Source organism: Artemia sp. Qi Xiang Cuo, chromosome 2 (genome assembly GCF_049724085.1).
Source record: "Artemia sp. Qi Xiang Cuo chromosome 2, ASM4972408v1, whole genome shotgun sequence".
NCBI classification, from domain to species: Eukaryota; Metazoa; Arthropoda; class Branchiopoda; order Anostraca; family Artemiidae; genus Artemia; species Artemia sp. Qi Xiang Cuo.
The window spans coordinates 38245943-38261209 of NC_142795.1; the positions used below are offsets into that span (position 1 = coordinate 38245943).

At 37.1% G+C, this 15267-nt stretch overlaps 1 protein-coding gene and 1 long non-coding RNA gene across 2 annotated transcripts in view; one reads left to right on the forward strand and one right to left on the reverse strand.

Moving 5' to 3' along the window:
- Window positions 1-979: 979 nt before the first annotated feature.
- Window positions 980-8713, reverse strand: LOC148955204 (uncharacterized). Its single transcript, XM_089100849.1, has 3 exons — window positions 8670-8713; window positions 3728-3843; window positions 980-1444 (listed from the first exon to the last, which is right to left on the reverse strand). Exons 1-3 carry the CDS (start codon window positions 8679-8681, stop codon window positions 1054-1056), a joined length of 519 nt encoding a protein of 172 aa, XP_088956975.1. The 5' UTR covers window positions 8682-8713; the 3' UTR covers window positions 980-1053.
- Window positions 8714-8914: 201 nt separating this feature from the next.
- LOC148955205 (uncharacterized) overlaps window positions 8915-15267 on the forward strand; it is a 37183-nt gene continuing 30830 nt past the window's right edge. Inside the window, exon 1 of the long non-coding RNA XR_016143718.1 lies at window positions 8915-9049. This is a non-coding gene — a long non-coding RNA (uncharacterized LOC148955205). The remainder of the gene's footprint in view (window positions 9050-15267) is intronic.

The window sequence follows — 15267 nt, forward strand, 5'->3', positions numbered from 1 at the left end:
TGTCACTAAGAGTAAGGGATCAGGCTAAGGAAAAAAACAGATATTAAATAGAAGTTTGAGACAGTATGAAGAGAAAAATCACTAAACATTTTTATATTGTAATAGAAATCATTAATATGTAATACGGCGCGAACGAGTATGCGAACGAACGAGTATACGTTATACAAACAAGCCTCAAAACAAAAGATCATGACATTACAGTGGACTGAAATGATGTTGGTGGTCACATTTTGGTCTTTAAAATCAAAGCACCCATGTGCTTCTTGTCACTTTGAGTCGGATGGACCATGCATGGTTTTCACCTTGTTTTTATGGAATAGTGCCGTTTGAGCATACTAGTTGTCTTTCAGTTTGCTCGGATTCAAAACCTTATATATATCACACTTTTCGCCTCGAAAGGTTAAGGAAGATGTTCATGTTTTCCAGAGGAATTGCTAAGGATAGATTTTAGTTGCTCGTTTGTACCGACCGTAATCAAACACAAGTTGTACAAAAAATGCGGTTCGATCCCACTTTCTAGATAAAGAAAGGTTAGGGATAAAGAAAAAGAAAGGATAAAGAAAGATTAAGGTGGCTAGGACGTATGAGAGATTGCCAATCTGGATGGAAAACATATGTCAATGATGATGATGAAAAAAATGATGATTTTGGCTTTATATGAGGAACCAAAAGAAAAATCATAACCTACCCAAATAGGATGAGAAGATGTAATAAGAAGGGATTTAAGGGAGATTGAAACTTCGTGGCATGGACTAAATAATGAAGCTTTCAACAGGCTGGTGTGGAGAAAGGGTCTGCGTAGCTATGTTGGCCTGACATGGATTTTTGCTGCGATGAGGTGATAGTAGTATAAGTAATAGTCTCCAAATAGTCTAATAACTTAAAAGTCGTCCAAAAACAGTTTTTGAGCGTTGGAAGCCAGCATCTTTGTGTGAGAATTAACAATACTAAGACCTATAGTAAAAATTTTAAATCGTGATTGATGAAAAGGTAAACAATTTATTTTGCTCTCTGCAAGAATAAATAGCATAAAAAAATAAAAAATCTTAAACCTTAATAAGCTACAGAGTAAGTGTTGTATGTTTTAGTGTATGGATCATATCTGTCATATTTGTCAATTCCGTAGTTTACTCCATAAGGATTTGCATCGTATGAGCTATAGCCCAGATTGAAGTCATAATCTGCATAGTCTCGTTTGTAATCTTGTCCGTATTTGTCCCCATATACCGGGCTGGAATATTTCAAATCATTTCTATAGCTGTCGTGGACAACTGCCGGTGCCGCATATTTTAAATCATTTCTGTAGCTATCTCCATATGTCATGGCGGGGTACTTGAAATCATTTCTATAGCTGTCATAAGCAGGTTGGGGAGCTGCATACTTCATATATTTCCTGTAGGTATCCCCATACATCGGAGTTGTATATACGTAGTCAGAATTCAAACTGAAATAATATAAGTATGTTAAGCGCTTGCAAATTTCCATATCAAAAATGACATAAAAAAGAATTGGTTTTACAGCTTATTTATTCCTTTTCTTTATTTCAATACTTGAAACATATACAAAGAGATGTCTATTAAATAAAATAAATTGGATGGAATAAGGTTTCGAACGCAGAATATTGAAGAAAAATGTTATTTACAAAAGGATGAAATTGTGCAAAAACACTTGAAATCCTGGTACTTCTGTTCGAGTTCCAAGAGCTTCTGTCTAGGGAGCGACTTTAGTGAGCCATCTTCTATGCTTTTCTACTATGTTAAACCTTTTTAATAAAAAGAGGAAAAGAAGGATGGAAATAGTTTCAGACAGTAAAATACACACTAAATAAATGGATAGGATAGCTTTTTTGTCATATTTTAGACAGAGTACGATGACACAAATGCCCTCTTAGATGACTTCATTCCCCTCCAAGATCTGTCTTACACCCATGGTTACTCAGAGCCTAGTGACTATTGCGGTATTTTTTTTCTTTTTTTATTACTTTAATTAGTCTTATTTATTCGATAAGTTCTCACAAGTTAATATTTAATTTTGATTAGAATAAAAATTCCTTTCAGTATGACTAGCCTTCAATTAATCTCTGTTAACTATTGATATCTATAGGCTACTTAAGACAGAAACATGCTCTCTGTTACAGTTTCTGTCGATAGAGGGACCTTGTTTTTTGGTTACGAATATTGAAAAGAAAAAGGTCAGTATTATTCACAGGAACTGATAAATTCTGTTTAATCTTAAATCTAAGAAAATTTTCAGGTTTGTCCAAATACATTGTAATTTAGACAGCTCCAGAGATGGACATTACTCCAAGATGATAATAAAACTAGCAAAGACAAACATTCCTGAAATTCCTGAAAGAACAAGGTGCTTGCTTTTCTTCCGCTGTTAACAGAAGCATGCAAAGTAAATTGAAACGGTTTACTTTGCTTTGAAACTGGTCAATTACAACTTTAACTTCGTTATTCTGAACTTTTGCTATTCTTGAAACAGGGTAGTGAATTGTAATGAATATTTTGGGAAAATTTATTTCAAATTATTTTTATTATATTGAACCTTAATCCGCACTTTTTTTCATTTGGTGAGAACTAGCTTCAAAGTGTCATTTGAAATAAGTGCGAAACAGAATTTCATCAAAATTAAATCAGTATATTAAAAAACCTTATCCAAGACTGTATTTAACCAGTTAAGATATAACAAATTTTGTGCCGCCATATAAGCCAAAAGTTAGTTCCTAACTGGGACAAATATTCAAAAGAAAATATTTGCTTCATTTAGAAATAGCCGAAAACAATGCAGTTTGTTCGTGATTTAGTCACTCTGTCTGGATAAAAATATTTCTTATGCATCGGAAATAGTAGCCTATGTCATTTGTTATTGAGGCATTTATTTCTCTTAACCCAACATTATAATATTCAAATGTTCTTTTGTTCCAACAGACTTGTATTTTGCCGAGGTTTATGGGCTTTTCACGCAAATAAATTATATTCTATTGACTTCACATCAGTTGGCAAATACGGTGCATTACATTAATAAAATGATGGGGACAGATTAATTCTCAGTGATTGATGGAACCCCCAAACCCCTTAGTTAGTTTAGCTGTGTGATAATAATTTGAATTTATCGTTTTTAATCATTAAAATCTCCCTTCGGCTTTAACCAAAATGTTCCATTTCAAACTAGCCTGTGAAGAAAAATTATCTTCTGCTCTTATAGATTTTGTTGTATTTCTGCTAAGAAATCATATGCCTTTGGTTTGCTCATCAGCTTTATACTAACAATACCACCGTCCTTACACTGGTAACACATCTGCTGACGACATTGGAATTTAGTTGAAGATCCTGTTTTGAATTTTTGCAGTTTAATTTTATTTATATAGAACTTCCGAATTAAACACCTTATTCTATCGAATCTTTATTTAGGAAGAACCTATTCATGTAAAAGATAAGCTAAAGCTAGACTTGCGTGTCAGTCGTCGCCAGAATTCTGTTTGAAGAGGTCAGCTTTGAAAAATAACTTGTCCCTCATTTTTTCACCCCAAAATGTGACACAACCTAAGACTGGAGTGGAGGGGGGTGGACCTAAAAGAAAAATCTCCCTGACTATGATACTGGTGTCTAGACGAAAAAGTAAGGAAGTGCTGAATTTAATGTGATCTCCGTTTCGCATTATTTTATAATAAAAATTTACCCTCTTGGCAAATAATCAAAAGTAGCCTAATATAAAAAATTACCTTTTTTCTTCTTCCATCTCTACCATCTCCGTTGGTTCTTCGACATTAGTCTGAGTCTGAGCTGGTTCTTCGACATTAGAAGAGAAAACTATTCCCACGAGGGCAAAGAAAAGCACCTACAGAAAAAATTAAAATTATAGCTTATTTTATTAAGTGGGATTTGTATGATGCTATTGCAAACTATAATTATATTAAAAGCAGTGGCTGTAGAGCAGGACTGAAAAAATATGCTCAATGGAAACTGAAATCATAACTCATATGTAATGGTTTTTATACTTTTAAAATACCCATGTAGATGCCTTAGCTAGATCCAGTGCTATGACATTATTTACTTCTGTTTTCTTTTTTTGTAGCCGAATTTACGTTCTAATGGTTCCAAACTGTTTCGCGAAAATTTTCTGTCTATACCTTTAATGGTTTAGCTGCAAATCGGTAGAAGGACCGACAGAAAGCAGGGAGGGAAAGACAGTTAATTTTACATGCACATCATATACATTTTATATGCTACTGGTCCCACTACTACTACACTACTATACCACTACACTACTAATACTATTAACCCGTTGCAGGAGAAAGCCCTCTGAGGTCAACGGAGCTGCGCAAGTCCTCTTTCAACTCAATTTTTTTAAAGCTTCACTGTTTACGTCCTCAAAGGTCTAATTTCCTTTTAATTCTCTCCTGTAACCTCCTCCCAACTCATTTGGGGACGAACTTCTTTTCTTTCTTTTTCCCAGATGAATGGTCTAATTCCAAGAGGAAATCTATCATCCTTCGTCCGTAAAAGTTGCTTAGCTATCTTAACCTTTAATTTTATTATAGACATAAAAAGTGGGGTTTAATTACACTTTTCGTGCAGCTTATTGTTTGTTATACAATCAGTCAAACGGATACCTAAAACTAACCTGAGACAACTGTAGAAAACACCTGTCATATCTTCTCAACTTTTGGAAACAAACACGTTTCATAACCGCACTTGACCACAGTCATCGCCATGGCTTACAAAATTCTAATGTCAGTTCAATGGCTTATCCTTCTATTATTCCAAACTTTCTTTAACTGTGAAAAACAGACCGGCCCCTTTGCCATTCTGCTTTTGACATCTTCACTGTATACACCATCTTTACTAAAAGATGCTACCCATATAATTGGAGCTATCGACTTGAGTATTTTCCTCATTACCTAACATCATCTCTTCGTTCCAGTGCATTCCCAGTAACCTAGTCTACCTACTGTTAATTTTCTTGCACCGATTCTTGGTGCAATTTAATTTTCTTCCTGCCTTATTTTTTGTAATTTATTCTTGCCCCTTTAACTGTTAAAACCTCCAAATATGTATTTCTTTTGCCAATATTTTTATCTAGAACACTCTAATCACCTGCATAGTCTTATACCTAGAAAGTTTTACCTCCCCATTCAAGACCATATTCTTTAAAACACTTTACCGTGCATTTTAGGGCAAAGGCCACCAAGTTGAAAATTTTCAATGAGCGAATAATATTTTATACAAAATTAACGATTTTTGTGTAGTTTTGAGTTTAAGATTGCGTTTTAAGTAGTGTTTTCGTTTTAAGTAGTAATTGCCCCCTCCTCAATAATTTGGATAAAAAATTATTAAGTAACTTTAAAACTATTGCTCGTTTTAATTTTAAACTTCGTTTTTTATTTTCGATAATTTTTTCAATTAATCCATACTCATTTTTAATATAAAAGACAAAGAAAACAGGGGTGCATTACACTTTCTTATTATATATTCCACATTAGTATTTATACAAACATACCGCCTTCGAAACCTTACCATCAAGTAAATAGGTGAACCTATTTGATGGCAAAATTGTGAAAATGTACTATACTTTCTGCTTCACCACGTTAGCTCAGGTCAAAATGTTTCCCCCGATACGCAGGGGCGTCCCGAGGGCCCCCCACCCCAACTTTTTTGGCATTCGATAAAATTTTCGCCAAAGGCGAATATTTCGGCAGAAACTTTTTGAAATCGGCAGAAATTTTTCAAAATTGGCCGAAATTTAGCAAAATTCTTGATTTCTGCAGAAAATCTGGCATAAATCAGGTAGCGATTCGGTAAAATTACGAAGATCACCCTTCCCCCAATAAAATGAGTCTCAGGACGCCCCTGCTGATACGTAAGGGTCTTATACTTCCTATAATCTATCAGTTCAATATAAGATACACCCTTTACATCTGCAAATAGGACAGTAATGGAATCACTGAAAAACAAGAAGTCATTGAAAAAGAGCATTTTTTTTTTTCATTGAAAAACATGAAAAGAAATCCCCGAAAAAGAACTAAGTATTTCTTTTAACCAGCTCCAAAAAAAGAATTGTCATAAATGTACGGAGGATTATTACTGTTATTAGTCGCATTTCACGTAACGCCAGTGCTACTTGTGTGACATTTATCTCTGCATGAGAATACTGTACGAAATGTCTGCTGCAAGTAGGCTAAAGTGAATCCAAACAATATATGTATATTTTCTCACAAATTAGAAATTTTAGGCTCACAAATGAGCGATGCCAGCCCATGTTCTTTATCTATTGTTATCAGTTTTAATATGCAGCACTAAGAGACCGATCTTCGCTGGGTGAAGGGAATTTTAGAAACAAATATTCAGGGTCGCGCTCCCCTTTCCGGAAACGTATACTTCCCATACTCTGATTAACACAAAAAAAAACTTTTGTGAAATTTTTCTAGATTTCGCTTTATTTTAAACAAAGGGGAGCGTAATTTTCAAACTCTAGGTGTTAATTTTTTCCCATCCGATTGGCATCCCAGGTAAGATTCAATTAATGTAAATTTTCCACGACAATGCTGCCAAGAATCGTTGATATTTTCTGGATATTCTTAATCAAACGATGCTCAACGAATAAGTTAGCAATTCCCACTTTTTTCAATACTTTAAACTAAAAATACTGTCAGTATTTCAGATCTAAGTAAAATTTTCAGGGGGATTCTCCATATAGGAGACTTTCCGCAGGGGTGGGGAGAAATTTATCCGCCGCGTTTTTTCATGTGACAACACCCTTCTTTGTTATTTTTTTATTTTAAAAAAAGAAAAACAACTCAAAGTACTCTTTGAGTGCCATGTGTCACTTTACGATTGCCTTATTAAGTAAAACTTACAAAGAGCAATTAAATATAAAAATTAGTTTATAAACGAGCCAATAAATAGCTCTATCTGTTGTCCATGTGTCGGGCCCAGCCTTTCCAATCCAAAAATGTCACCCAAATTGCGCTTTTAGTGTACCATGTGGCACTTTATGACGGACTTATCGAGTCTAGTGCTTATTAAAAAAACTTTAATATACCAGATTTATCTTTTATAAGTCCTTAAACAACTCTCTATTATGTTCAAGTGCCTTAATAGCGACGAAGATAAATAAGAGGACATATCACTGCTGCCCATGTAAAAAAATGATGTTTTCTTGTTTTTCAATGAGCATCGTGCATCATGCAATTTTCCTGTATAAGGTTTCAACAATGGTAATATAAAGGGTGTACTTTTGATTTGGTAAGACGCCGTTTTAAAATTACATTCAAATGAATGACGCGATGCACAGGGCTGCTGGAATAGTGCGTAGTTCAACTGCGATATTGTCTCCTATGATTGGCACGGGAGTAGAAGGAAGTGGATGGACGATCTGCACTTTAATATTAAAGGTAAAGCTGGCAAGAAATCCGTCCTTATTAAACTCACCATCACCCACCCGAAGTGATTACAGTACACTACTGTCGTCTGCACCAACTCATTGCTGGCAACCTTAGTAAAAGTTGAGTGCGCTACTCAATTTATCTTTGTTTGATGCGTGGCCATTGTTCATAAACGTATTCTGTAATACTTTTGAATTAAACCGAGTATCGTCTTTGCTAAATAGTAATTTTTCTTCGTTATTGCTTGAAGAAAAATGTCTTATTAAAGATTTCGGGAAGGAACGGGCTATCTTTAATTTTTAACCGCTGGGTACACCCTCCCCCCCCCATCAGGTGGAAGAGTTCTCATGTGGTCCCAGGATAGGGACAGCTGGGCAGTCCCTATCAACTATGTAAGATGGCCTAACTTTAGGTTCCTTAACCAGTTCGTAAAAACCAGCATTGTCCGGCTATCAACTTTGATGTGTTTTATAACGTTATTAAAAATATAGTTTATATCTACTTTAATTGGTTCTAAGAGGCTAATAAAATCAGTAAAAGGTAGAGCTCTTTTCTTCTTTGGCTCAGAACTAACTTTATAAAGCAACGGAAAGTAACACATGAAGAACAAGGCATTTAAAAGGGATCTGATTCCCATCTGCATCTTCTTATAGTAACAAAAGAACAGAAAGTGAAGACAATCTTAAAAGGGAAAGCAGCTCAACTTTGACCCAACTTGGTAAGAAACATTATCCAGTTAATTGTCCAGCATCAGCTTTGGCTCATATTTGTGATTGCCCCTTTCAACAAAGAGACTTGATTTTCCCTTAAACTAACGGGAAAAAATTCAGAACAGAATCGTCAGGATTTTTAGACGTCTTTAAAACACATGTAGGCTTGTGTTTGTCACAATTTTCCTAACACCCTTTTCCCAACAGGGGGTTTTAGAGGAAAGGAGTTGAGGGGGCACTTGCTACGGGCGCAAAAATCTTAGAGGCGCAAATTTGAAATACATAATCCAACATTTACAGTCATTGTGCAGTTTTTAAAATGTTATCTACATTAAAATAAAGTAGAGGTCATAGCTGGCGGGAAATTAATTACTTACTATGATACTTATATAATAATACTTAGTTCTTGCTGTAAGTATAAACAAATTGAAGAGGCCAGAACCGCGACTGCTTTCCCCTAGGATAAACCATGCTCATTGACTATCCGGAGGTGGTCCCCCTCTTGCCCCCCTCCAAATAAAACAGCTGAAGCTACGCCCTGTATATATATATAGTAAATATTCAAATACCTTTCTTATCATTTTTGCAAATGAAAAATAGTACTGTCGACAACAGAAAAGATTATTGAATATTTATATAGATGAAAAGCAAGTGCCTTGATGTACAGCTGTTATAAGAGGAAATATGTAGAATTTTATACGAATATTAATCAAATTTATCATCAATTTTAACGAGTGTTTTGAAATGTAGTCCTTAAATTTTATGACCATATGCAAAACCGATTTAGCCTATCTTTTGGTCCGCTAGTCTTTGGATCTAAGGTAATTGATCCATGTAAGGAGTGCAATGAACTGTCATGTTTTTTGTGACTTCGTTATATATACAAGGAAAAAGTAATGAGAGTAAAGGAAACTTGAAAGAAGATATTTCGATGTAAATTCTCAAAAAGGTATCTGTGAAGGGTCAAGTTATAACTTCTTGAACTATAACTGATTGAATATAGAAAACTTAACCAGCATTGCTTTTGTAAGCTATTGCAAAGTCCATTATAGAGTAACTGTAATTATCAAAAAGCAGTGTCTGTCTTTAAAAAAAAAAATCCTTAATATATAAGAGATAAGGGGTATATTTGAAAAGATTGTTGTTCAAAGCTATAAGAAGTTCCAACCTTGGATTTTTTTTTCTTATTGTCTCAACCTGTAAGAAGTTTACACAGCCTGTTAAGAATTGTCATCGTGTGAAGTGTTCACCCTTGATTTTTACGACTTTTTGGTTCAGTATTATTTTTTTTTTTGCTCCGCCATAATTAAGCCTTTATACTTGTATGAATTGCGAATAATTCGATTTTCAGCCTGAAAGGACACTAAAAAGTGTCCTGGCTGCACCCAATACAATCTTTTTACTCAAATAGATCTCACTATTTCTCTCACATTTTAATTGTATATCATAAGCAATTTAATTGTTTGTTCACATGATATGTTGTTGCTGGTCTCCTAGATCTAGCTGTAGTTTGTTCAGCCTTTTGAAACGGTGCCCTTATATTTCTGTTATTTTGAAAGGTTCTAGATTCTCCCATCGACTGTGTCAAATGTTAAATTTTATTCTAGGACGCGGTAGAACTTATTCAAAACTTGCCTTTTGGTTTGGAGCTTTTTTTTTAACCACTTTACTTGAAGTGCATAGTTTTGTTTTTTCTTAATAAAATAAAAATTTCCGATATAATAGAAGTTAGTTGAACAAAATACTCTTGTTTGCTCTACTGTAATCATAACAGCAATTAAAAAGTAATAACATAAGGTCAGCAATAAGGCTTGACTTACTTGACTTGAATTTCTTGCGTGGCAGCGTCGCCAGCATAGAGGGAGCCAGACATCAGCGCCGTTAGCCGTCTCCAGAGTGGTCTGTCCTGGGTGAGGATTTGAGCTTCGTTGGGTTTGACGCTTCGGGTAGTGAGTCGACCGTGGATGACGTCCGCCTATTTTTTTCGTGATTTACCTCTGGGCTTTTCCAGCCGTTTGTAGTTGGATCAAAGTCGAAGATGACTCGAGTGGGTGTTTCAGTGAGTAGGGGAAGTAGATGACCTTACCAACGCAGCGAAATAGACTCGAGCTGCTCATACAGGAGTGGCAATATAAAGAACAGAATGACCTTGAAGTCCCGTATCCTGCCAAACTATCTAACGCGTTTGAATTTGCGAAGGTGTTTCGTCTGAACAGCATCTACCTTCATCATCTGCGTCTGAGTTATGGGTCAGGTCTCTGACGAATATAGCATAATGCCAACTGCTTATGCAGAGTAGATTCGTGCTTTTGAGTGACAGCTGATCTGGGGTTTGTGAAGCATTGTTCTCAGAAGACGGCATTGGCCTTTGCTGCCCTTGCTGATATTTCTGCATCTAAGTTTTTATTTGAGCTGACAATTGAACCAAGGTTGGTGAACTGCTTGACCTTCTCAGTATTTTGACTCAACAGTTCTATAGATGTCAGGGGGCTAGATAGTACCCTGCGACAAGCATTACTTTGGTGTTAGATGGTTTGCTTTTAGACCGTTTTTATGCAGTTTTTATGCAGCAGAGCCTAGCGAGCTCATCGAGACTTTCGCATATTAGTGTTAGGTCGTCAGCAAAGTTGACGCCCGTGTGAATTCAATTGCCGAACACCATTTCTACTTTAAAATGGCGAGAAAGACTGATCGTTTGCAGTGACAGTGTTTTGGTGTTATTGTAAAGCTATGTGAACAGATTGACAATTTTCGTGGGCACATCATTAGCATTAGCTGTCTAAACCCACATTGACTGTCTGTCGAAATTGTCGAAGACAGATCAAAAATGAACGAAGGCAATGTACAACTTTTTTTAATATTCTACAGTTTTTTCCTACCAGCTGTCTAATTATAGGGATTTAGACAGCTGGGTTCACGCCTGGCATGAAACTAGCTTGCTTGGGGTGACAGATGGAATAGAAGTAACTTGTTGTTTGCTTGAGAAGTAGCATGACGAAGAGTTTGCCAGTTCTGAGAGCACAATTATGCCACGGTAGTTACTACATTCTACTTTTCTTCCTTCCTCCTTGTAGACTTGTACAAGTATGCCTATCTTCCAGTCTGATGACATCATTTCAGAGCGTTAGACAGTACTGAAAGGCATTTGCAGCCAGAAAATCATGGGTAGACTGCCATTCTACAGGATTTCCGATGTCAGGCCTCATATTGCCGACGATTTGTTATTCTTCAGCTTTCAGATTGCAGCTTTAATTTCTTCCGCAATAAATTTAAATAGAGCAAAAGTATTATCGTGACAGTGGATTGGTCTTTCCATGGAAGTACTTGGTCCAGAGATGAACCCTGACTGTTGCAGGGCTAACGCAAGCTATTTCTTAGTTGGGAAGCGTTTTTAATCAACGAATGAATTAAATAGAATAAAGTCAGATTTATTAAATAAAACCAATAAAACAAAGAATGTATCTGCAGATATTAGGGTCTTTTGCTGAACTGACTGAAGGTCTTTTCCTTAGGTTTCAGCTGTATTTAACTAAGGAAGATCCTAATATCTTGTACCTTGCAACATGAGTGGCTAGAACCTTTTTCACGTAGCGGGAAACCGACTGAATATTCACAGCAAGTGGTTAAGCATAGTTAATGAAAGAAAGTAGGCAGGTTTGCATCCTGACGAAAGTCAGGACGTAATCTGTCAGATAAAATCTGTTTTTATGCCAATAGGTCTTTCATGGTTGCATTGTAACTGAACCCCCGTGTAACTGAACCCCAAGCAACTGAAGCCCTATAACTGAACCACCGTGTAACTATACCCCCGTGTAACTGAACCCCATGTAACTGAACCCCCATGTAACTGAACCCCCGTGCAACCGAACCCTCGTGCTACTGAACCCTCATGCAACTGAACCCCCTTTAACTGAACCCTCGTGCAACTCAACCCCACTTAACTAAACCCCCGTGTAACTGAACCCCCATGTAACTATAACTGTGTGTAACCATGTAACCATGTAACTGTGTGTTAACAGAACACAACTGATGAGCAAGAAGTGATGAAAGAGACGGCAATACCGAACTCTCAGCTACCATTCTTGGGAGACATCTGACAGTTTATAAGTGTTCACCAAATTCCTGTGTTGTTTCAAACTTCCTTTTCGGTGAATAAGCGGCATCACGGTAGCGTACACCTGGCGATGATAAACCACATCAGTCCAGATTTGTCAGGAAAAAATTACTCAGTGATAATTTATTGCTCCTGCTAGCATTATGCGCTTCTAGGTCCGGGCTTAGGGACCTAGGGGTAAATCCAGGCCTGAGCGTGGACATATTTCCTTTTGGTCAATTGGCTTTCCCCTTAAGCGCTCTCTGAACGTTCCAACTTAATACACAAATCCCTTTTCGAGATATGCCATTTTGCAAATCTGCATGCATATACTGGGTTTTGATCTAGTTCAAGTTCCACCTCAAATACCTCATTCTGTCAAGTTTTTAACTTAATATGCGTAGCCTTAATAGTGCTAGTTTAATAGTAGCAGAGGTCGTAGTAGGATCAGCAGAAGTAATAATAGTGTTGAATTAGTAGTAATAGTAGTAGCAGTATTAATTGCAGTAGTAGCAGGTAGATGAACCAGAAGTTTAATCTTGATACGCTAAGCTGTTCCAAAAAAATTGCTGATACACCTGTATCAGCAATCTGTATGTTATTGCAAGTTACCAATTGTTAAAATTTTAGGTTTTTATAGAAGGGGTGATCGTAAAAACTTTGAAGGAGGCTCATTCGATTGGAAATTGAAAGTTCAAGTTCAATTTCGAAGAATCATAGGTAATCACAGGACAATCAGCCTTTCCCTCTTAACCGGCACTCCCCCCCCCAAATACATCCGATCAAAATAAAAATAAACATTTTGTTCAAAAGAGTCGAAAGCACACCGCCTCCGGCCTTTGGGGTTAACAACCCCATAAGTAGCATCTGGGGCAAGGGCTTTAAGTCTAGCTAGTTGCTCAGTGCTAACAAATAAGGTTGATTTATAAAAATTTGCTTATGAACTTTGGGGGGGATCATTTGATTGGAAATCAAAATTTCCAGTGCACTTTTTCAGAGTTAAAAGTGATCGGAAGGCTTCCACCTCACCCTATTTTTCCCCCGATACATCCGATCTGAATTTTGGGACGGCCATTTTATTTAAAACAGTTTAAAGGTTAAATAACTATATCAAAGTTAAATAGCTATGGTTCATAACCCTATTGCGTTTTACCCAATGCAAGTACGGTGGTTGAGTTGCACGAAAGTTCAGTTACACGAGGGTTCAGTTGCACGGTGGTTCAGTTACACGGTGGTCCAGTTACACAGTGGTTCAGTTACAGGGGTTCAGTTGCTTGAGGTTCAGTTACCTGGGGGTTCAGTTACACGCACACCGTCTTTCATATGTAATGTCGTCATTCTCAAAAACCTAAGGGTTTGTCTCATACATTTCTGGAAAATGAGTTATTGTGCTTATAAAATCCCTCCAGAATAAATCTTTCAAATGTATGCAAATATGGGCCAAATTTTATGAATAAGACTAAGTCTACCTCTTGTCCAAGTCTACACTTTATGTATTTTCCGGTGTGCGTGTAACTGAACCCCCGTGTAACTGAACCCAAGCAACTTCTACTGCTCTTACTACGACCTCTGCTACTATTAAACTAGCACTATTAAGGCTACGCATATCAAGTTGAAAATTTGACAGAATGAGGTATTTGAGGGGGAACTTGAACTAAATCAAAAGACGCTATGTGCATGCAGATTTTCAAAGTTGCATATCTCAAAAAGGGACTTGTGTATTAAGTTGGAACTTTCAGAGAGTGCTTAAAGGGAAAGTCAATTCACCAAAAGGAAATATATGCACGCTCAGGCCTATATTTACCACTAGGTCCCTAGGCCCGGACCTAGAAGCGTATAATGCTAGCGGGAGCAATAAATTATAACTGAGTAATTTTTTCCTGACAAAAACTGGACTAATGTGGTTTATCGTCGCCAGATGCACTCTGCCGCCACGCTGCATATACGCAGAAAAGTGACTTTTAAACAACACAGGAATTCCATGGTCACTTATAAACTGTCAGATGTCTCCCAAGAATGGTAGCTGAGAGTTCGGTATTGCCCCTCTCTTTCATCACTTTTCGCTCATCAGTTGTGTTTTGTTAACACACAGTTACGTGGTTACATGGTTACACACAGTTACAGTTACATGGGGGATCAGTTACATGGGGTTTATTTAAATGGGGTTGAGTTGCACGGGGGTTGAGTTGCACGAGGGTTCAGTTAAATAGGGTTCAGTTGCATGAGGGTTCAGTAGCACGAGGGTTCAGTTCCACGGGTTTCAGTTGCACGGGGGTTCAGTTGCACGGGGGTTCAGTTATACGGGGGTTCAGTTGCACGGGGGTTCAGTTACATGGGGGTTCATTTACAGGGGGATTCAGTTACACGGCTGTTTAGTTAAATGGGGATGAGTTTCACGTGGGTTGAGTTGCACAAGGGTTCAGCTAAAGGGGGTTCAGTTGCATGAGGGTTCAGTATCACGAGGGTTCAGTTGCACGGGGGTTCAGTTGCAAGGGGCTTGGTTATACGGGGGTTCAGTTGTACGGTGGTTCAGTTGCACGGTGGTTTAGTTGCTTGGGGTTCAGTTACACGGGGGTTCAGTTACAATGGAACCGTATTTTCCTATACAACCTCACGTATTTACAATATTTGCTCTTTATTATGAGCGCCAATATTTAGTTCTGGTACACGTCCCAGTGGGGCTCATCAGGCCCGCTCTGGAGGGTCTTTAGGTCCTCCTTATTGAGTGGCCAGCCATTGATGAGACAAAAAAAAAATATTTCACTTAGGTGAAATACTACCTAGAATAAACACCAGTGGTATATTCAAAAATTAAGCCACTTTATTTAGCTAAAAGCTGTAATTGTACTTGTTTTTTTTTGTTTTTTTTTCTTCTTACAGTCAAATCCTCGGAAAACAAAATGTTTCTCGAACGCATAAAAACTTCGCATATACCCTTGTAAAATATGAAAATTCCAGATACGACCTTGGGTTTAGGCTCGAAAACACCTTGTTTAGGTGTTTATAACCTTTGGCCCTAAATTTCATAGTTACTTGATATACAAATTCATGGCGGTAGCGGTAGAGTTTAGTTA

Excerpts from the sequence above, each read along its gene's own strand:
- LOC148955204 (XM_089100849.1), bottom strand. Across the intron at positions 1,445-3,727 it reads GAGATGGAAGAAGAAAAAAG|TTTGAATTCTGACTACGTAT; the intron begins GTAATTTTTTAT and ends ATATTATTTCAG.